This window comes from Tyto alba, unplaced genomic scaffold (assembly GCF_018691265.1).
Source record: "Tyto alba isolate M040663 unplaced genomic scaffold, T.alba_DEE_v4.0 Super-Scaffold_18, whole genome shotgun sequence".
In the NCBI taxonomy this organism is placed as follows: domain Eukaryota; kingdom Metazoa; phylum Chordata; class Aves; order Strigiformes; family Tytonidae; genus Tyto; species Tyto alba.
Genome location: NW_024881280.1, coordinates 9,310,024 through 9,333,438, shown reverse-complemented (window position 1 = coordinate 9,333,438; position 23,415 = coordinate 9,310,024). Strand labels below are relative to the sequence as shown.

The 23,415-nt window shown below is 35.8% G+C and overlaps 1 protein-coding gene across 4 annotated transcripts in view; it reads left to right on the top strand.

The window, feature by feature from the left end:
* Window positions 1-23,415, top strand: part of UBR1 (ubiquitin protein ligase E3 component n-recognin 1) — a 78,067-nt gene that overhangs the window by 7,515 nt on the left and 47,137 nt on the right. For 2 of the 4 annotated variants that reach the window (XM_042790787.1, XM_042790785.1), the window contains exons 2-12: window positions 4,979-5,235; window positions 6,968-7,046; window positions 9,173-9,283; window positions 14,850-14,980; window positions 17,141-17,279; window positions 18,870-18,932; window positions 19,263-19,386; window positions 20,491-20,595; window positions 21,048-21,136; window positions 21,980-22,078; window positions 22,761-22,918. In XM_042790787.1, coding sequence (XP_042646721.1) covers window positions 4,979-5,235; window positions 6,968-7,046; window positions 9,173-9,283; window positions 14,850-14,980; window positions 17,141-17,279; window positions 18,870-18,932; window positions 19,263-19,386; window positions 20,491-20,595; window positions 21,048-21,136; window positions 21,980-22,078; window positions 22,761-22,918 — 1,355 coding nt within the window. Of the gene's footprint in view, window positions 1-4,978; window positions 5,236-6,967; window positions 7,047-9,172; window positions 9,284-14,849; window positions 14,981-17,137; window positions 17,280-18,869; window positions 18,933-19,262; window positions 19,387-20,490; window positions 20,596-21,047; window positions 21,137-21,979; window positions 22,079-22,760; window positions 22,919-23,415 lie in introns of all 4 variants that reach the window. The other 2 variants (XM_042790786.1, XM_042790784.1) reach the window with 1 other exon arrangement.

Here is a 23,415-nt window from a genome sequence, read left to right as displayed (position 1 = left end):
CTCTGAACTTTTCTGACATGATGTTTATTTAAAGGGTTTGGAAAAAGTCTCCAAACTGTCCTTTTAGATGTAGGAGAAACCTGTGTGTTTGCTTGGAATTGACTTCTGGGAAGATATCTGTATGCTTACACCTGGGAAGAAATATTAGTGGTCTCATCCCACAGAGGACGGACGATGTGCTTCTGTGCGAAATAAGAGATTATCTCCTAATGATTCTTTCTCAAGTGATGTTGTGAGGTACTGCTTCTGTAGTCCTATTCTTCTGAAGAGCCATTAAAGATTACAGATTACTGCTTTTCTTATACAGAACAAATCAAATGTCTTGGCCAAAATGGTTGCTGTCTCTGCTCTTTTGACAAAACTGCTTACGTTTGAGAAAGAGCATTGCAACTCCTCCTGGTTCCCTTCGCTTCCCTTGTTCACGCAGTTTGAAAATTACTGCCATCTTAAAAAAAGGAGGATGTGACAGGAATGCATGATTAAAGGAGGAAGAGAGATGGGACTGGAGAAGGTTAGAGCTATAGAGTGTAAAAGGAGACAATTCTTGTCTTTGACACATGCTCTTTGCTAGTGTCAGGTTCCCGAATGTCACCTTTGCCTGCTGTTTTCAATACCTGGGAATGCCCACCAACGTGGTGTGGGTGTTGCTCCCTCCATGGGAAGAGTGGTGGTGTGCTGCTGCCATGATGACTCCTAGCTCTTCTGGTCGTTGTTTAGGGAGGTTTTATTTCTGGGCCACATGTGTATGTCTGTATGGTCCATGTGATGGCATGGCTGTTTCTTCAGCTAACTTTTAATAAAAATGAGAAAATGTCAAAAAAACCCATCAAAAGAACTAAGGTTGCTAATACAGAAATTTGAAAGCCGAGAAATTTCAGAATTCAGATTTGAGGTGAAGCCTTAATTTACTGCAAATGTATATAGAGGTGATTTTTTTTCTAAATTCAATAGTTCTCAGCTTAGAGCCCAAAAATATTTTCCAGTCGAATAGTGTCAGTTGGAGTGGAGTGTATTCAGGCCTGCTTCCTTTGGGCTTTGCTCTGTTAGTTCCAGTCTGTGGGCCCCACTGAGTAGAGTGTGAGCACTGGGGGGCTGTGGAGAGCTGACCGATAGTAGTATTTTAGTTACATGATAATGGTTTTATCTTATTCATGTTATCTCATGACATCTGCCTCTTTCAGTACATTATTTCAAATTTATTTTTCAGCGGAATCAAATTTGAAAAATTACTTTTCTGTAGGGCTTACTTGTAGCAGAAATTGGAAGATTAGTAGAGATTGAGAAAGAAATAAGATTTCTCCTGGTTAAAGGCATTTGAATTCCAGAATGGTTGAGGCTGGAAGGGACCTCTGGAGGTCATCCTGTCCAAATTCCCGGCTCAAGCAGGGTCACCTAGAACAGGTTGCCCAGCACCGTGTCCAGCTGGCTTTTGAATATGTCCAAGGATGGCAACTCCACAGTCTTTCAGGGCAGCCCATGCCAGTGCTGGGCAGAAAGCTGCAGTGCAAGCCCTATCTCCGCTTGCAGCTGTCTTGCACAGCTCTTAGGCTTTGCTAGGCTCCCTGCTCATCCTGTGCATAGGATGGTTAGAATTTAAATGATGATGATACAGTATTTTATTTTCTTTTCACTGGTCAGTACATGGTCAATAAAGAGAAGCTAACAGTGTATTAATTTATATGTTTTTTTATTTTGGTAGCAACTGAGCACTTGACAGGCATGTGCTCTGGTAAAGGAGTGAGTGAGCAGAGGGAAGGTGGGGACTACTCAAAGCATTAATCAAAGCATTTACTGATTTTCAGTATGTGTTCATGAGGGGACTAAGCTATCATTGGACAGTCAGTCTTAACTTAGGGGTGTGCTTTATTTGGAAGCTTCTGTATTTCTGATAGTTTTGTCTGTAATTTTATACAGTTGAATATAGTATGCTAAGAAGATTTTGATGGAAGGAATAAATTACTTCTCCTAGGAGGCACAGAGGGAATAGGATAGGTCTGAAGTTTAGCCTGGTGCAGCTTTTAGAAATAAGAAAAAGAATATTGTTGTTTCTCTTGTGAATATAATGGATATTTCTGGGGTGATGTGTTAGGCTGAGGATATAATTTAGTGAGTTTACCAGAACGCAGCCAGACTGCTTGAGAGAGTTCTCTTTCTTCCCTTCTTCCCTCTTGTTCTCTACTTTCTGTCCTCCCTTCTCTGGACAACATTTAAATAGAATTAAAAGCTTTGCACAGGAATGCTTGAAATGCTTGTGAGTTAGGCTGTGTGAGAACCCATTCTACACTTCTGGCAGATTTTCAGGAAAGTTTAGCCCTGTGTTTCTTAAAGCTATTATGTGCTCTGTTCCAACAACACAGAAGCTAAACTTACACCATCTCTTGGGAACACATTTTACAAAGAAGAGCTACAGACTGGGATTCTCCTGTGCTTTAGAAAGAGAGCGTGCCATGGGGTCACATCCCACACATCCCCATTTGGACAAACAGAGTAACCAAATTGGATGGGGAACTTGCTAAAGCTGTAGTGCAGTATAGGTAAGCTACAGGAGGAAGGATGGTTAAGGAGGAACATTGAATTACAGAGTTTAATTATGATGGGAATAATTCACTTCCGCTCATCTTAAATCAGACATAAAGCATAGACATATGTGATCAAGGAACTCAGATTTCAGTTACCTTTTACAATTTGATATCTTTCTGAGAACCGCCAGCTAAGTGTGGTATTTTTCTTTTTCAAGTGTTGTTATGCAAGTATTTGATAAATCGGGATTTAACTTTTCAGTTGCTTTTTATAATTTGGTGTCTTTATGCCCTAGGTAAGCATAATTTTTAATAAAAAATTTGTTGCTATGTAGTTGAAAAATTTGAACAACGTAATTAAAATAAAAAGACAGTCAGCTAATTTCTTTCCTTTTCCTTTTGTTCCTTAACACTGGGAATATCTGAAAATAAATACATGCCTATATATTTGAGTGCATGTATGTATGTGTATACAGAATGTGTATGGATTACATGCATGTGTATGGTAAAGTTTTTATGACCTATATGGTGATCAAGGTGGTGCTTACTGCTCAAGTAATAAATCTCTTCTTGATCAAGAATTTTTGTTAGAATTGGAATTTAAATAAGTGGTTCCCTTTGCTTCATGGATAAATGTTCATTTTCAGATACTGAAGGATGGGTTGAATGTTTTGTGATTCAAGAAATCTGATTAGACTGATCAACCTGCACTTATAAAATGAGGATATTTTAGGATGGTTTTAGGACAAATTTGTTCTCCTGCTTGACTACATTGTGCATGGCTTCTCTTTTCCATCGCTGTCTGCCATGCATTTTCTTCCATAACTTTGAGTTCGTGGATCACCATGATAAAGGAAGTAAGGGACTACCTAAGGGTAGTGCTAAGGAAGATGGATGGCCAAAATACTAGTAGGAGCCTCAAGCTAAAACTAAACATACTAGAAGTGTAATGTATCTTATTGAAGTCATAAAGCAAGTGTTTAGAGTGACTACGATGTGGAACGAATCACCTTTAACAGATTAGTTTTGAGAAATGGCTGTTAATCTAGGCTGTTGCAATGTGGTAGCTCATTTCTATTTCTCCTGTTTAGATTTTGCACGTAGGCAGGTTTTTTTGTGCTCATCTGTATTAGGTAGACATACAGTTTTTCAGAAAACAAGTACGCAATTTCTACATAATGTTTGCAGATCTGGCTTTCAGAGTACTGGGACTGCAGCACTTGGAATGCAGGTGTTCTAGATAAATTTCTTTTTTTTTGGAAAACTGCTCTAATCTAGGTAGTAAACTAGGGAGCTGTAGCCATAGATCTGTTATTTAATCCCTCATTGCTGTCAATTTTGGGAGCAATCCACTGATCGATGTAGGTTTCATTTTAAGTCAGAAATTGGGATTTTTTTTGTCATTTACATAAGATCATGTGCATTTTCATCCTTTAAAAAAGTTGAATAGTCTACTTTGAGACTTCTCTCAATCTGAATTCTCTGGTGGTTGCTTTGCTCTTTCTCTGCTTGCTAGCCTAGAGGAAATTTCCCTTAGAGCTATTTGGGAAGTTACATATGTGTGTGGGGTTTTTTTCTTGCAAAACGAAATTTTTGGGCATAAATCCAGTTTGTGTATGAAAGGAGATTGTCTTTAGGAGCCTTAGTGGGTGAACTTGTTATCTGATTTGCAATGGGGATAACCAAAATAAATAACGGGAATAATGTGAAAGAAAGAATATTTAGACTTGAAGGACAGGAATGGAACAATTGGACAGAATGTTCAGAGAACTAGAGTAGCTGCAAGTAAAATTAGGGACTTAAATTAAGAAAACGAAGAACCTCAAGTCAAACCACAGGTACTTTTATTAATGGTCTTATAGATATGAAATTGCGTTTTAGTCTGGTTTCCCAAGGACATTAAGCTTATATAATCAGTTGAGCCTTTTTCTCCCTCAGTAACTATTGAACCTTGATGACCAGTTTCAACAAGATTTTACTGAAGGGTAACAGTTGCAAAGACTATTAAGTTGCTGCCCATTTTGTGACTATCAAGTGGGCTAGGGAATGAATCCCAAACTTATTTCCCAGCTAAGACAGGGATACCCACTGCTGCTGCTCTTTCCATTTGTCGGCAGCTGAACAGACATCCAGATTTGTGTATTGGCTGGCTTGTTGGCAAGCAAGTTGTTGAAAATTAATTAGTGTATGGGTTGCTCTAGAGTAGCATAGCACTTGCCAGCTCTTGCCTCAGAGTGTTTAGTAGAAGACTTCAAGGGAACAGAGGTTACTGTGGTGGGTACTGAAAGGAAAATATCAGAGAAATTCTTGGGAAACCATGGTTTCTTGGATTTTATTGCTTACAGAACTGACTTCTGATGTGGAAGAGAATTCTGTATTCACAGTAGAAGTGCTTAATCTTATTTTCTTTATATTTATTCATTCATTTATGTTTATCCATGGGTGTACTTCTCTTGCAGTGGTGTGATGAAAGGTTCAACTTCCAAGCTACATTTTTACAGTGCTTGGCAAAACATGTGCCAAATATTTACTCAGCTGAAATGGACCCCTTGCTGGAGAAACAAGAAGAAATGGTCCAGGCAGCAATATTATACCCCCTGGAATGTTATTTGTTTGGGGAAGACCCAGATATATTCCTGGAAAAACTGCAACAGAGTGGAACCTCCCAGCTCTGTGGGAAGGTGTTCAAAGGAGGGGAGACAACATACTCTTGCAGGTAAGAGTGAAGGATATGTTATCATGAATGTTCCCAGGTGAGATAATGCTGAAAAGTGGTTTAATAAAATTAGTTGTTCATTGCTTGTGCCATGGTAGGCCTTTGCTTAACTGGCAGTGGCATTTGTTTCACATTTCAAACCACTTTAGAGTGAGGAAAATTGCATATGAAAAGCAGGTTCTGCCAGAGAAATGGGGAAAGAAATAGGATACTAAAGGTACCAAAAGTATTTGGTTAAAAATATTGGATGATAGGATGTTAGTATGGGGTCTGTACCTGAATTAAGGGAAAAAAAAACATAAAAATCTGTGTGCTGTACAGTACTCACCCTTTCAAAATCTGAAACAGAATCCAGTGTTTCTGAGCATTATCAGTCTTTTGCTTAAGCAATAGCTGTGTGACCAATGGTAATTTTTCACCTTCTTTCTCATTCTGGACTATATTAAAGATGGCATCCCATTGATTTGATATAATGTATTTGATAAATTAATACACATATTAGTTGATATGAAAAATATGAATAATAATATATTAATATAAAAAATCCAGATATCTTTGTGGTGGATGTAAAGATTTCAGCTGTGGTGGCAGTTCATTAATATTAATATGATGTTATTGTCATAGTTCATTGTAGTTTTGGGGTTTTTTTAAAAGCCTAGAAAATGTGATCAGAAATACCAAAAGGATATTGTTATGTGATCAGAAATACCAAAAGGATATTATTAAGGATGAAGAATATTATGGCTAAAAATGCAGCCTTTAGAATTAGAAAAAAATATACAATTTAGAAAACAAGCCCTTAGAATTTAGGAAATGTCAGAATGAAAGCTCTCTGTAAACTTTATGAATTATACTGTAAGGTTTTAATCCATCAAATACTTTTCAGCTTTTTCTTGGAACAAGTTAGTGTTACATGTGAAAAGAGAATGGTCTTTGAAGAAGTTCTTATGTGTTTGCTAGGAACTGTATAGTGAATGCAGCATTGGATTGTACAAAGGAAAAGGATGATCAAGGCAGTTTGGTGCTGCTGTAACAGGAATAACTCTGTTCTTACCTTTGCAGAGTTATTTTATGATAGCAGGCAAAAAGACAAAGCTATGTATCTCAGAGTTGGTCTCTTTTTTTTTTTTTTGAGTTCCTGTCTTGCAAAAATGTTGTGGTAGTTATACAAAATACTGTACTCTACTACTGCAACTGAAGCTAAATATATGTTTGCTTTAGGCTTCTAAAATGCTAAAAATAATAGATACTCTGAAATATTAAAATCTAAATGTCTTGAACTGGGCATTCAAATCTAGCAGGCATTTCTGGCTTAATTTTTCTTTAACTCACCTTGCAGTAGATTTATGGTAATAAATGAACGTTAGTGAAGTATTAAATTATTGTAATGATGATTATCATCTAAAGATTTGAAAAGAAATTAATTCTGTAATCAGAATTTCCATTCTATTTTAGTTGTATAGTGAAAGAGGCTTGAACTAGATGTTGAACAATAGCATGTTTCTTACAGAATCTGATAAAACAAGTTTGAGTACATGGTTCAAGCCTAACAAGACTGGCTTTCATCTTATTTCTGTGACATGGAGTAGTCAATGTTTTTACAATTTTAATTTCTTGTTAATCTCTTTTTTTTTTTTTTTTTTTTTTTTTTTTCAGAGCAGCATTTTCTTTTGTGCATGAAAATTTGATGTGTTTGTTTTAGAAAGTTTCCCAGTTACCATTTTTGTTGCAGAGACTGTGCAGTTGATCCCACTTGCGTACTCTGTATGGACTGCTTCCAGAACAGCATTCACAAGAACCACCGGTACAAGGTAGAAAAATCTTCTATTAAGAGATTGTACTTCTAGCTTTAGAGAAGATTTTTTTTAAGGATATAATGAACTGCACATAAACCATTAATAATTGCAATTAAAAAAAAAAAATCTGGGATTTACTATTTAGTTAATTATCTTTCATGTTTCTAAAGACGTAGAGCCTCTTTTAAGAACACTAACTTTCTAATTCAAGAACCAAAGGGTGAGGGAGTGTTTACAAATGCATACATCGTTTTTCTTTTTGGCAGTATCACAGAAGTGTATGTCAGAGCAAAAAGCTGTTACTGAAAATGACAGTCCTGTCCTGAGTGCCAGTCAGTACTGTTTGGAAATTTGGAATGAGTGTGTGTATACAAGGGCCTTTACTTCAGCACTTATATCACTGATGGAGTCTTTACATTTCCACTGTTCCTCCATTTAGATTTGCATAAAGTACTTTGTGCTTAGTGTGGACTATGTCAAAGTTAAAACAAATGTTAAGCATCCATTTTTTATTGAGGAGTTTGTTCTAGAACTGGAGCATATCTTTCTGATACCCTTTTGATTCTCTTTGAGGCAAGTCTATGTTATCTTTGAGAGATTCCCATGCTTTAATTGAAGAAGGATCTTTTCAATAATTCTTGGCTAACTCACTGCCTAAACTGTCATTCACTCTTTCCTTCCCAGGCCCTGTTTTTTGCTTGCCCTCTTCAGTGAGGACTCTAATTTCAACAGCCTTGGAAGCAGAAATACTAAACAATATACTAAGTGCCATTTTTAAAGCTGGTCTCACTCTGCTGCAATAGGCAAGAAAATGTACAGAAACATTATGTATTCAATTTAATTATCTTTTACAACCAAAAAGTGGGCTAGATTTTCTTTGCAACTATTCCTTCTACTGATTGACATGACATCCATTGAAGAGATTTGTCTTATTTGTATTATCAGTTGGTCATAAAACCACTTTAAGTGAGTATGTATCAATGAGAGACAGTTTGGAAGAAGGTCCTAGCAATCTTAAAATTAACTGGGACTAAAACGCAATATTCTGCCCCACTGTATAAGTCTGTGTATAACTGATCTGAAAATGTATTGTAAATATTGATTCAAAGATGTACAAAACTACTTGGATAATGCAAATGTAACTTCCCTATACACACGCATGCATACAGAGTTTACAGAGGTAAGATGAAAACCAAGGAAAATATATAATAGTGACTACAGGGCAATTTGGAATCACAGCTGGGCTGAGAAGCTGTATTTCAGGCAAAACATGAAGCATGGAAATAGTAGTCAGATGGGAGCAGTTCTGCTGCATTTCCATTTTAAAGATGCCATCTGAAGAATACAGATTATGGTCTTTTTAGATACATAGAATAATTTAGGTTGGAAGGGACCTAAGGAGGTCACCTAGTCCAACCTGCTTGAAGCACGTCTAATTAGATCAGGTTATTTTAAAATGTTTCAAGTAAATAACAAATTTTTGAATGTCTTCTTATTGGGTCACTTAGTGTTTTTATAATTATTTTAGGATTGGGGATATAGAATAATCTAAGGATAATTATTTTTGTCTGAGTTGTGTCTGAACTCTGTGCCAGAATGAAGGGTCAGAATTTGTACTTTTCTGAAAGTATAATTCAAAGTTACATTTGCAAGAATGTGTTTAGATTCTGATTATATCTTATTTTCTTTGGTTAGAAGTGGAGGTACTACTAAATGTCTGTTTAATATACAGATATTCTTGTTCAGATTATTTTCAAACTTTACCAAGTAATTTGTAAAGAAAGTATTAAGCACCTTTGCTATAATTTTGGTAATAAACCCAGAAATTATTATTTTTGCCATTTATGAAGCATTTATTCATCAGTCAGGATTTTTCACCTACTTTCTAGTTAAATTTAAGATTTGCATACTTTTTTTGCAGCAGCAACTGTATTTCCTCCTTTGTTTTCTGCTCAAAAAGTTTACATTCTTTCCCCTTGCTCCCCTGATAAATCTCCTTTTATCTAAAAAAAAGGAAAAGATTTTGTGATAAGTCCATTGGTTATGCAGTGACTTGTACTTGTGTTTGACTTAATGCATGTTTCTATTTTTCTCTTGCTTTTTGTGTGCATATTTCGTGACTGAAAACCATGTTTTTACAGATGCATAGCTCCACTGGAGGTGGATTTTGTGACTGTGGGGATACAGAGGCATGGAAGGCTGGACCGCTGTGTACTAAACATGAGCCTGGAGCATCAGGTTCTGCAAAAGAAGTAAGCATATTGCTTAAAGTGAAAACAAATATTTTAAATGTTGCCTTTTTAACAAAAGTATGTATATTGTATAATTTGTGTAGCGGATCCAATTGAGTTGAGTCAGGATTTCCTTGGTCAAGGTGTTTGTTGGGGTCAAACATACATTTTGGACATCCTTTGTCTCCAAACAAAAGGCAAAACCAATAGAACAGTTCCATCTACCTGTCTTGTGTATTTCTGTCTTTAAAATTGCAGTCTCTTGTTCTTTTCTTTGCTATATATATTACTCAGTTTTTATTTACAAATAATTGGTTTCCCAGTGGTTAATAAATGTATAGATATACTACTTGATTTTTAATAGTATTTTCTCTTTTCCACCTTACTGCATTACTGAACAATTCTTTTTTTTTGTCACTTCTGGTCTGTGATCTGTCACTAGGACTGAAGTAAGTCCCTATGCTTTAAAACCAACTTCTTACACTAGGATGTCTCATGCTTATTGTACTTCATAAAGCAGCATATTAATGGGAAACATACCATCTTATAAGTAGTTCTCAAAGAATGTAGGCAAATCAGTTGCTTCAGGTAAAATTGTTTTTCCAGAGCCCTACATTCTGAGAAAATGAGGTCAAAAAAATCTTAGCATTTGTCATTGCAGGTAGACCCCTAATTCCTCCTAGTTTTGTAGTGAAAGTACCGTTCCTTATCATCTGGCAAAAAGTCAAATGGTAAAGGAATAAAAAGCACTGGTCTTAAGAAAAATGAGACAAAATTTTCCTTCACTTGTTCATCCTCCAAAAAAACATGAATCTCAGAGGATTTCGGATGTAAAAATAGTTGAAGCTCCAAGAAAGGGTCATCTGATTACCACTTGTAGCTTGTCACTGTTAATGTTCATCTGCTTCTACTTCAATAAAGTCTGTTCTGCTGTGCAGTACTTACCTTGAGTACTGAGCCACTTGATATATGTGTGGCTGATAGTACGTGTTACTTAGGAAAACCTGTAATCAGAAGAGCCAAATTGTCTCCTCAGTGTTAGAATATCCCAAAATAGCTACGGTACGGTTAATTTTACTTTCTGTCACCATTACTACATATGTGTTTAATGCTTTTTCCAGCACGTTCTAGAGGTGTTTCCAGAAAAAGAAACTAACACAGTTCCTCTTTGAAAAGTACTCATTTTTGTCCTTGTGTTCTGAAGGAAAACAGGATTTTTTTTGCAATGCTAGATTCCTGGTACTGTTGATAAAGACATATGGGAAGGTAGAACACTCGTGTTTAGTGAAGTAGCCACCTTTGGATACTATGGAAAATTGATGTTACCAGATGCTCAGTATCAGATTTCTAGCCGAGTGCTGAGAGGTCCTTATCATATCATGAAGAGAATGTAACAATGGTCTTAAGAAAAAATGTTCAGGCCTCAGTTGGGAATTAAGCGTTCTTCCATTTGAAAATTGTATCCAGCCAAAGCATCTCCATTGCTCCTAAGTGATATTACTTATGCCTCAGGTGACCAGTTTGTCTTACAGACAGTAGCTAACATATATTAAGGATTTTTTCTGTGATGGCTTACAGAAAAAGTTACACAGATATCTGGATGTATGTGGACCTGTGAGGCACATTAAGAACTTTAATAAAGAGCTCCTAAACAAAATAGGCTGTATCCCCCAGCTTTAAAATTTAGGTCTCTCTGCGAGATCTTCTAACAATTGTTTCAGCACTTTACTTCTGAGAATAATAGTATTTTTTTTGTTCCAGCATCCCTGATGAGTCCCTAAAACCTGTTTCTCTGCAAGGTATAGATTTTGGTATTTGCATCTGTGACAGACCTGGTAGTTGCATCTGTGACAGGATAATCTGCTTTTTACCTCTCTTTCCTTTAGGAAAGCTTTTTTAAAACCATAAAATAATCAAAAAATAAATGTTAGGAAAAACACCAAAGCCTTTATCAATTTTACCAAAAGGCTGTTTCGCTCTTGTTCAAATCACACTGTCCAAATTTTCTGGGCTTTTTTTTCAAAACCATATTCAGACAAATCTTGAGAGGAAACTGCATGCATTGAGGGCCCACAGCATTTTATTTCTGTTTGGATGAAGATGAGCTGCTCAGAATATTCTTCAAATCATTTTTATCTGATGGAGATAAGATTAAAAGATAGATCATATATGTAATGACAGCAGCTAACACAGTATCTTTTTGTTTTAAACTTTACTGAGAACTATAATCATACCTGTGTTGATAAGGAAACAGGGAATCTCCCATTCTTCTTCCGGTAATACTTCTCATCCAGTCTCCAATAAGGTCCCCGGTGTGCAGTGAATTTGTCTGATCATCACTTCTGTCATGGAGTTGTGCAAGTCCAAAGCTATGTTACAACTGCCGTCACATAAACTGGAACATATTCATACGAGTGCTACCTGAGAGTTGTGAATGATAGAAAACATATAATTAGACAATTATTTGAATTTGAAGAAGTATAAGTTACTTTCATAATAGTTCTTTGTTGTCAATGTATGTAGTCATTATGCAGTCAGTATATGTAGACTCTCTAGTAAAAGGGCAGAAGTACAACCACTACAATAATGAAATGCGTCAGTATATTAATATATACTATGTGTAACTATTTGATTGCATTGCATGACTGTCTTGGTTTTTTAATAAAAGACTTGTCCATCAGGGACTTATAATGATGAAGAGGCTCAACGATGTTTGGATTACCTCATCATTTGCTCTCTGTTTTGAGAATCAAGGACATTCATAATGTAGGAATTTCCTCAGCATATATTCTCAGTTTATTAAATGAGTTCCAAAGCACATTTGGAACAGACAGCTTGTATATTTCTTTTCCAGCATGTTTTCTGATACTATAGAACTTTATCACATGCTTGTCAAACAAAAAGCACTGTTCTCTGGATAATCCTGACCAGTATTCCTTTAATTCCAGTTTAATAAACCAGTATTCCTAAATGCAGAGGATATATCATGCTAGGGTGTTTATAAACTTACTCTGATCAGGTAGGAGCAAGTAAGAAGAGGGATATGTTTGCAGTATGTTTGTCTGCTATGCAGAACTTGGTAAAAATATGCTTATGAACTGGCTGCTATTTTTAAAAGGTAGATTAAGTTTAGAGTTTGATCTACAGAATGACCTCCTTTTAAAAATAAGCCTTCAGTAGAGGACAGGTTTCAATCTACAACATTAAAGATAAGCACCAGAGTTTTTAACAGTTCTGAGGTAGAGGTGAACATTAGTAAAATACAGTATCCGTACAAAAATCGAAATGTAACCCTAGGTTTTTTTTTTTTTTTTTTAAATAATACATTTTATAGTGAGGAGATATTTACAAAACTTTTTGGTATGTATGTAATATGGGCCTCAAAAGCGATCCTTCATTTTAGAATCCCCACTCCAGGCTTTTAGGAGTCATCTGTTCCCTATTGATTCCAAGTTAATATCTTCACTATGCCAGAAATGTAAAAACCTTTTTGCCTAAATATATCCTTAAAACCAGATAACTTTAAGAAGTTGTGTCTGAGATGCGGTAAAAACACTTCCTAGTCACGCTTGTTTAAAAATTACTATCAATTTTTTTGTTTTAAACTTTGATATCTGAACATGCTTTGTTCATTCTTCTACTTTTTTTTTTTTTTTTTTTTTTTGAAGCTTTACCTGAAGCTTAAATAATTACACATTTTTGGGCATAGTTCTGAAGCAATTTTATTTTCACCCTTTCTGTTTGTTTACATTAGGTGAATCTTAATTTAATTTTACTCTGACTTCTGTTAATGTGGATAACACTGGAGGTGGCATTGCATCATTTAACTTGTCACTATTTGTATGAATGCAATACACATTTTTCATCATTTATAAATACTTTGATGTGGTTTCCTTCGATTTCTTCTACAGTCTGAAGGAGAGCAGCACGTCTTACTCCAAGGTTCTTGTTTGGAGTATCTTGGTGCACAGCTCTGCATTTTCCTACAGCCCTATCATTTTTGTTTAACATATGCTAATGCTTATAAAGCCAAATTCTTAAGTAATACTGGAAAAAAAATTAGTATATTTACAATTCAGTTCAATTAGATTATTCTTAGCACTATGATTTTTTTCATTCTGCTCCAAACTTTAAGGTGATGATAGCTTTGTCAGTCTTGGAAAAAAAAATAATTACCCCAGACATTTATGTTCTTAATTACCAAGATCTACCACGAGCTTATCCAAAATTAAGTATGTACACACAGTGATATTTATAGACTATGATTTCACTGGCAGACATTTTAGATTTTATGTTTGACTCGAGATTATTCTCCTAATGGTTGTCAAGTCAAAAAACTGTTGTTCAGAGCTTTGGAAGTAATTGGTCATGTCAATGCAACTTTATTTCTCTTCTGCTACATTTTTAGCTTTTCCATCACATGGATGCAATATAATTTTACTTGTTTGTTTGTTCATTTGTTTGTTTTTTAAATCTGCTTCATAAATGGATGTGACTGTAGCTGATTTAATAATTTTTCAAACCTCTGATTCTTAGGTATATTAAACACATTACCCTTTCTGTTCTTTTATATTTAACATATGTCAGATTGCATATTGCAGAGGTCAATGCCCTTTGTACTTTGGGATTAGAAATCACATGAGAAAAGCTTTATTCTTGGAAAGCATCTTCATTTCTCATCCTTTCTTATTCTGGCAAACACATACATATTCGGATTTTTTGTAGGAAGCTTGGGTGATCATAAAATTACAGGAAACTTTGTGTAAATAGTCTAGAAAATATCAGCCTCTGTTTCTGTGTCATATTTGTATATGAATTTACTGGATTTGGTTGTGTTAACATTATGTACCATTTATATATGCATATGTTGAAGTGAAGGTGGATGTGGAAAAGGTCATCAGGGCCTTTGGATTAAAGCCCTCTTTTCACACAATGTCATTGCAATGTATCTATGTCTTGTACCTGAATATTGATTGCTTCATCCTTAAGTGCAGATTTAGCAGTGATTTTCTTTGCTTATAACCTTGATTTCTCTCCTGCTTAAATGTTTGTGGAGAGAATTAATAATGTTATATGATGTAGATAATTCACTTACTGAGCTTTATGTGGGCGGATATGTCAGTTCAGAAGGATATTTTGAATGATTTCTAGGTCTGGGAAAGAACAGAGTTAGGTTTCCTTGGATGATTCTGTTCAAGGCACGTCATAAATGTTTGACAGAATACACATGTAGAAGAGCAAGCAATACAAGGGAATAATTTTGGTCTGGACTGCAAACTTTTAATATATTCAGGTGTACGGAAAGCTGTTAACCATCTTTTTTTAAACTGAAGTTTCCTAACACTTCTGGTGAGGCCTTTCGTAGTCTAGTCCTAGATGAAAACAGGATGTGTAAAAAAGTGTAGGTGAAACTGTTGGAATACTACGCAGAGCCCTTGAGATGAAATAATTTTGAAGAGAAGAAATTAGGTGAGATTAATTTGCTGGTAAATAATGAAAAAGCTATTTTTCTGAAACAAAGGTCATGAGGTATTCTTTTTTAATTTAAAAAATTTCTTACCTATTAATATTATCTCTTGGTTTACAGAATTCTGAATGTCAGTTGAATGAAGAAATTATGGAGCACTCTAGGAGGGTTTTTCCCTCCGTGATAAAATATATTGTAGATATGCTTATATGGGAAGAAGAGAAGGAACTGCCTCCGGAGCTCACAATTAGGTAGGAGTATTTTCAACTTTCTCTTCAAGGCATTAGAAACTTGGATAATAATTTTGCCTGTGGTATTCTTACACTCATGCAAACATCTTTGTGCCAAAATCCCTGTAAACAGCCCTGTAGCATGTTGACCTACAGTTATATAAAGTTTTTGATACTGCGTGGGAAGTATCCCATCAGCCGCGGAGGGGAGCTGCTCCGGAGCTGGCCTGATCCTCAGTGGAGCAGCAGATCTTGGTGCACTAGGAGTTTTCCTGAGGCAGGGAAATCACCAGGGCAGGGGAAGAACCCACCAGGAACCGGCAGCTCTCATGGGTTGTGCTGGCTGAGGCCTGGGCACTGCCAGAGCACCTGCGACCACCCGCACACCCATAAAAAGCAACCTAGGGGAGCGCGAGCGACCAGGAGTGTTGCAAACAGAGGGGGAAAATGGAGTGTGACATGACAGTTTGTGTGGCAGGGCATGCAGGAAGGGCACAGTCACCTTACCAGCTCAATAGATGAGTTCCATTGGTGGTCTTAGGAGTTTAGCTATGGTATCCACCTAGAGGAAAGCTACGGCCTCTGAACTCACCAGAATAGATGTGGCAACCCAGACAGAGCTGCCATGGAAACACGCAGCCATCCAGGTCTCATGCTGCAGAAGGTGCTAGAGCCCATCACTGGTGATGGATGGCAGTAGTGAGAACAGCGGTGTGAGGTGTGACCAGGTGGACAGTCTGCTCAGCCTGAAGGCAGAGCTACAGGAGGAAGCAAAAAGGTTAAGAAGCATCAGGGAGTCTGAGAAAGAGATAGACTGGTGGAACCATGCTCTGTTCTCCCTGAGACAGAAATAAGAACAGCCACCAGGAAAAAAAACAAAAAAAAAAAAAAAAAACCAAACCAAAACAAAACAAAAAACAAACAAACAAAAAAAAAAAAAAACAAAAACAAAAACAAAACAAAACCACAAGATCAGGGGGATCCTGTATCCTCCCTCTGCCAGGCTGAAGGCAGTAGCTTAAAGGAAAGGAGTGAATGGAGGTAAGTCTATGCTCAGGGCAGCAGGCAAAAGCCCTCCTTGTCCACCTTGCTTCCCAGAGTGCCTCTGTACAATAGGCCTGAAGCTCTGGATGTGGAAGGCCAGTCAATGGATGATGTGAATTATGGTCTGTCTACACCAGAAAGGCCTACCCCCTGTATCACAGTCACCTCCACGAGGAAGAAAAGATGGGTTATAGTTGTAGGCAACTCCCTTCTGAAGGGAACAGAGGGTCCAATATGTCAAACATAGCCTCCTCTTAGGGATGTCTGCTGCCTCCCTGGGGCCTGGGTTAAGGACATCAGTAGGAAACTTCCTAGCTTGGTATGGCCCTCAGACAATTACCCATTACTGCTATCCCATGTGGGTGGCAGTGAAGCCACAACACGTAGTTCAAGGGCAAGCAAAAGAGGCTTCAGGGCCTCAGGATGGTTGGTAAGGGAATCTGGAGGTTTTTTTTTCCTCTCTCCTTCCAGTTGTGGGCAGTGACACTGGAAGAAACAGACAGGCCCAGTCTATTCATACATGGCTCCATGTCTGGTATCACTGCCACAGTTTGGGGTTTTTCAGTAACATATTGGCAACAGTTTTAAACTGAAAGAGGGTAGACTTAGACTAGATACAAGGAAGAAATTTTGTACAGTGAGGGTGGTGAAACACTGAAACAGGTTGCCCAGAGAGGTGATAGGTGTCCCGTCCCTGGAAGTGTTCAAGGCTGGGTTGACAGTTCTTTGAGCAACCTGTTCTGGTGGAAGATGTCCCTGCTCATTGCAGGGCTGGGGGTTGGGACTGGATGACCTTTAAAGGTTCTTTCTAACCCAAACTCTTCTATGATTCTGTGAAAATGCAAAAGACTGTTGTGTGCCACGTTAAAAAGAGAAATGGGATCATAAAACAGCAAAGAGAGGAAATAATGAATAATTGTATAACTTAAAATCTCTTTTGTACTCGGTACATGGTTTCTGTGGCTTTTTCTGGTAGAGATGGTGAGGGGAGTGTGTCTTTGATATGAATAACATGCTAAATTCTATTTTGTATTTTACATTCCTCTCAGGGTATCAAGCTGTTGCTCGTATTGGATAGGACACTATTTACAATTTTATTTTTATTTGTATGATGATAAGCTGGCTTTTTCCCAGCAGAGAGAAGGTGGACAGCTACTACTGTGTCCTTTTCAATGATGAACACCATTCTTACGATCATGTCATTTATAGCCTACAAAGGGCACTTGGCTGCGAGCTCGGTGAAGCCCAGTTGCATACTACTGCCATAGATAAAGAGGTTAGTGCATTCTGGATATGGGAGAAGGTAACTTTTTAATTATTAAGAAGTGCTACTGTAGTCCCTTGATCATAGAATCTTTGTTTCTGGGATGCTAGAGCTTGAGGAGAGAGAAAGGCATGTTGCAGAGTAACTGTTAATCAGCACTTACCTCAAAAAAGTTTTTAAATAGTATCAATTTTTTTTGTCAGGAAAAAACCCCAATTTCTTGAGAAAGGGAAGAGCTGATTTATCTGAAGTTGCTCCTTTCATGCTTTGCGTATTTTCATATTTTTTTCTTCTTATCTGAGATTAATACTTCATTTTAATAATACTTGCCTGAAAAATATACAAGTCCACATTATGCATGTTCAGTTATCTTTAATCAGAAACGTATCTTACATTTTACAAGAATTAGTGCTTGTTCTGGCTCAGACTTCATTTGAAAATCTTAAAAAATTAAGCAAATGAAGCCAAGAAGAATTCCTGAAGCAATGTGAGTGAACCAGGTAATTTTACAACTTCATTTGTCAAGCTAATATTCCGTGTAAAGACCTTACACTCAGTAATTTAAATTTGTTTTTCCACATGGGGAGGGAGAAAAAAGCATGATCAGTATTTGAATTATGTTAATTGCAACCATATTTTTTTACCTTGCAAAAGTACAAAACTTATGTGCTCGCACACAGAGAAACTTTGTAGCCATATATGTATTTGTTATGTATTTACTTCTAAAATACCTTCCTAATATTAGAACCCTTATTTAATCTGTCATAACTGTGTTTTCTTTTTGTGTTTCTCTTTGTTCAGGTAATGAAAATTTAGTTGTATTTAGTTAGTAGTGTCAGTCTTATAAAGTTACAAGTCTTGTCCTGCAGTTGCAGGTTTAGTAAAATATGTATCTTCAGGCATGCTTATAGAGCAACTTTTAAAGGTTTCCATTATAAAGGTTCCTTTTGATGGAAACCTAATTTTTAGATCTAGAGTTGATCAGATGCTTCATTTTACAAAGCACCTGCTACAACACAGGACTATGTTACATTAATTATAACAGTTCCAGAGCATACAGCTACTTTTTCTCTTCTTATATGAAAATCTGCTGTGTGAAGAACTTGTTTTGGAAGCCCATACCTCTGCTTTCCTTTGAGTGGAATTTGAGGCCTAAGCTGGACCTGTTCTTGGCTTTACTGAAAGAGCTATCAAACCCACATTTATAATATACCCTGCTATTTCGTGTACAGAGGGAAGAAATAGTAGGAAGGATTGTAGAAAAGCAATTAAGGATGAGAGTATTTTGTGCTAGGAAGAAAGTTGATGTGGTTTATATTTGAAGTATTCTGCAGAAATCCCTCTCACCTGTTTTAATGTGTATGTGAATTTTCCTTATCTAATAATATTGAGATACCAAGACTACTTTGTTCTGTTGTTACTTAAATTAAAATAGCTTTTTTCCTAAAGGTAGTTGTGTTAATTTTGATTTGCTTCTAGATGTCTAAAAGCACCATGAGTGGTGTTAGTCCGCATTTCACATAGAAAAAACAGCAAGGATCAGGCTTGTGATATTTCGGTTTTGTTTCACATTGGCCTTATGCTCAATATTTCTTTAAACAGGGTCGTAGAGCTGTTAAGGCAGGACATTACACCTCTTGTCAGGAAGCAAAAGAAGAAATCAAGGTAACTTCCAAGAATATTTTTCTCATTTAAAAACCAAACAAATCAGCCTCATCATTATTAATAGTAGAGACTTATTTTTCTGCTGTACAGTCTTTAACGTAGTACTTCAGTGTTTTTATAACCTGTCTGTGAACTCTTTGAAATTGAATTTATCCCACCACATTTAACATAGATTATCCTATCTATCTATCTGTAATCTATCCATCCATCCTCAAAAATTAAACAACTGATTTATTTTTTTGGCTTGGGAGAGGTAATGGGTGGTGAAGACAAATACAAAAATTCATGTTATCTTTATTTTATATCTGCTAATATTTACCTGACTCCTAGAGGCATTCTGAAAATGTTTCTCAACGACCACTTCATGTGGAGGTTCTGCATGCTGATGTTATGGCTCACCAGAAGTTCGCCTTGCGTCTTGGTTCTTGGCTGAACAAACTCATGAGCTATTCAAGTAAGCATAACTTATTTTTGTTATGATAATCCCATGTCATTATTTGAATGTCTAAGTCTATAAAAAAATGTCTTTGCTGGTGTTATATATGATATTCCCTTATTAAAATACTTCCACATTCTTTCTAATTAGTAAAGAAATAATACAGTAGTATGGGTGCTGATGTCCATCAGTATGATTTTGAATAGCAGTACTTTCCTGTTCCTTTTTGCTAAAATAAATGTCTTTCCCTACTTGAGCTCTCTCTGTTCTAGAAGTTTTATTATCCTTAGTTTTACCATCACATGCCCTCTTTCAATGAATTCTTTGCTTAAAAGCTGCTCTTCCCAGTGCTGGTACAAAGCTGTAGAACATCTCCATCAGTGAAAGCATACATCCTCTGCTTGAATTAATTCCTGTTTCAGATTTAACAGTGTAGTAAAAAAACCAAAAGCTTTAATTTAAAAATTTGTCCAGTAGTGGAAAGTCTATTTTAAACTTTCAAACATTGTTCTGGTGTTTGATGATGCTCATGGTATTAAACAAGACTTCTGAATCAATCTAATTTTAATTTCTGTTACTGCGTTTTGTCATACCTGTGCTTTGCCAGACTAAAGCCATTATAAAATTTCTTTTCACTGTACAAATATGCATAGGTCAAGCTCTACTCACTCCTTATCCTCCTTCTTGATAGGGTAAATCTGTTTGTCTGCTTTAGCCTCTCTTGTAAGCCTGGGTCATAAAGTGACTTTCTTAACATTTTTTTCGGAGCACTTTCATAGAATCATACAATGGTTTGGGTTGGAAGGGAACCTATAGATGATCTAGGGAATTCTTTTTATGGATCTGCTTTGCAAAGGTGTCTAAATGCTTTTCATTTTAAAATAGTTTTCTGCATTGCTGGATTTATTAAATTAAAGTAGGTAAGAACAATAATAAGAAATTAGTAAGGGATTAGTATGTGAGAGTATGTTCACTGAGAAAAAGTGTTGTTAAAAAATAATTCATACTTAAGTGCCTTTTTAATTTTTTTAAAGAATAGAATTCTCTAATTCTCATTCTGTTGGCTCGTATCATTTAATTATCGAAGCATTCTTGTACAAATTAATTGTTTTATCCCTCTAGGTGACTTTCGCCAGATCTTTTGTCAAATATGTCTCGAAGAAGCTGGATCTGAAAAGCCATGCTTCATAAGCAAGTTGATGCTATGGGATGCAAAACTGCATAAAGGTTTGTGTATCCATGTTGCTGTAACTGAAGAGGCAAATTAATCATGTGTGTAACAAATGTGTAAAAGTAAATTAAGTGCGATGCAGCTGGATTTATATTTCATTATTTTTTTTATATTATTGTTTTTATACAGCCTTTGTTTTTATGTCTGAGATAATAGATAGTTTGGGTATATATTTGCCTCCTAAATTTTTCCTGCTTTGTATATTTTGAAGAATCTTATCACAAGATGTGGCTTGACTATGAGTGTCATGATGGTTACCCTGTGTTTTAAATACATACCAATAAATGTCAAAAATAGAAAAAAATATATTAACTTTGTTAATATAATTTGTAACCATTTCAAGGCTTTTAATGGTTTTTAATTAGAATTTAATAATATGTACTTCTTTTCCACAAAAAGCTGCATCTTAGTACATTAAAGTGACGTGCATTGTATTGGCTCTTCGCAGGGGCAAGAAAGGTTCTTCATGAACTTATCTTCAGTAGTTTTTTCATGGAAATGGAATACAAAAAACTTTTTGCTGTGGAATTTGTGAAGGTAAATGATTATTTGTTTTTTTTGTGGGTTTTTTTATGCTATGAGTTTTTACCAGCTTTATAAAGCTTCCCCCAAACCTCGAAATTGTTTCAATATAAATAAAAAATTTTCAACAAGCAGAACTTGAACACCTAGCTCAGCTTTTATAGACTGCATTAATTCCAATGTCATTGTTTTGTTCCTTATAATTATGTAAGTATATACGCTCATTTTGAAAGCTGTATTTTTAGTATTCTGTGTATCTTTAGAAATGGCAAATGAACTGCAACTGGTCTTTCTTGAAAAAAGTTAGATAGAATAGTTAAGAAATATACAAAAGATAAAACCAAGTGGGGTTTTTTTGGGAGGTGAGATTTCTTAATCCTGATAAAGGTGACTGACACTTCATGGTTTTCTTTGGACTGAAACAAAGCAAACAAAGACTTACACTATTTCTAGTGTAAGTTACACTATTTATGGACTGTACACATCTTTTCTAGACAGCTGTTGAATAACTATCCATGCAGTTCACTGCAGGAGGAAGACTTGTTTTATAATAATGTCTTTATTGATCCTTTTTTCAGATATTTAATTTACTTTCTTGTGGAAGATTGGTTCTAGAATTAAAAATATCTTGGTTTCCATCTGCCAGAAGAGTTAAATTTGTGCTTATCTATAGTATTAAGGCACTGGGGCACATATTTGATTGCTTTGGTACATTGAGGTCATTGTGCTGTTTTTGTAGTTTGAACTGCTTCTATCAGAAAGGAAGGACATTGAGATGCAATTGCAAATAAAAAAGTAACCACTTCTAATTAACACTTGTTTTATTTATTTAACTTCCCCAATATTTTCTTTGCCTAGTATTACAAGGCATTGCAAAAAGAATACATCAGTGATGATCATGATAGAGTTCTCTCTGTGACAGCACTCTCAGTTCAGATGTTCACCGTACCTACTCTGGTATGTATAGCTTGTCTCTGCTAGAAATGTAAAATAAATTTGAGAATTGCTAGCAGTACCACCTTTTCAGACTGCTGTACTCGGCAGAGAGTACATCGCTGAGTTGAAAATGAATGATTTTGAGATTTGTTAAGGCCAATATGAAAGGAGATTGACTTTATTTGAAAATCACAGAAGATAGAGGGAATGCAAATAAGTGGAAATTTTAGGCAGCATAGTTCTCGGCATTAACTTTCTGTATTCATTTACTGTTCATATTTACCTTCTTATCTAAGTTTAAAAACTTGGGAAAAGGGGGGAAAAAAAATGTTTTAATGTCTTTTTGTGGGAGTGAAAGGTGGAGGTTTTTGTGTTAAGTCCTGAGGGGGAAGATTGTACCTGTAGGTTTTAAAGGTTATATATTTCTTGCCTCAAATACTAATGTAAAAGTCCTTTTCTACATGATCTTTCTAGAAAAAAATAGCATGTGTGTTACTTTGAAGGTGTCAGAGTGAACAAACATGCTAAATTAATAGAAATTGTGTTCATAAATAATAAATACTATGGGAATTTTTGTAGCTTGGACTCTTTACAAATGCTTAAAATAATTTCTACTCAAAAAGACTGGATTCAAGGGAAAAATTATTTTTACAGTTCTCTTCACCAAAAATAAGAAGAAAAATGTTTCATTTTCTTCTTGCAGGCCCGACATCTTATTGAAGAACAAAATGTAATCACCACCATTACAGAGACACTCCTAGAAGTGCTTCCAGAGTACCTAGACAAAAATGACAAGTTCAACTTCCAAGGTTACAGTCAGGACAAACTGAACCGGGTATATGCAGTAATATATGACCTCAGGTAAGTGTGAAGCTGAGAAGCTAGAGCAATTCTTAGAAAATTGGCATTAGGATGAGGTGTTTCAATTCAGGAATCTCATGATAAAACTGCTTTAAAAACAAACCCAAAACCAAACCCCTCAAAAAACACACATGAAACTGAAATGTTTTATCTTTCAGTAGAAACTTAAGATTTTCAAATATCAAAATTATATTTTATAAAGACAATTTTTGATATTTTCACTAATATAATTTCTTATAGCAGTTGCATTAATAAAATATATCTACTGTAAGACAGTATGAGAAAATTGGTTTATATTAATTATCATTCTGGGAAAGCTGTGTAATCCTCACCTACATATCATTTTCCACTCTTATAGGTCCCAAATTGCTCTAATAAACTGCATAATGTAAAAGCAAACCTCCCCAAATACCTTGGAATTAAAAAATCTGTTAATTTCAAATGATGGAGTTGCACCCAGCAACTCTAGTGCTTGGTGAAAATTTTAAGAGGAGTTT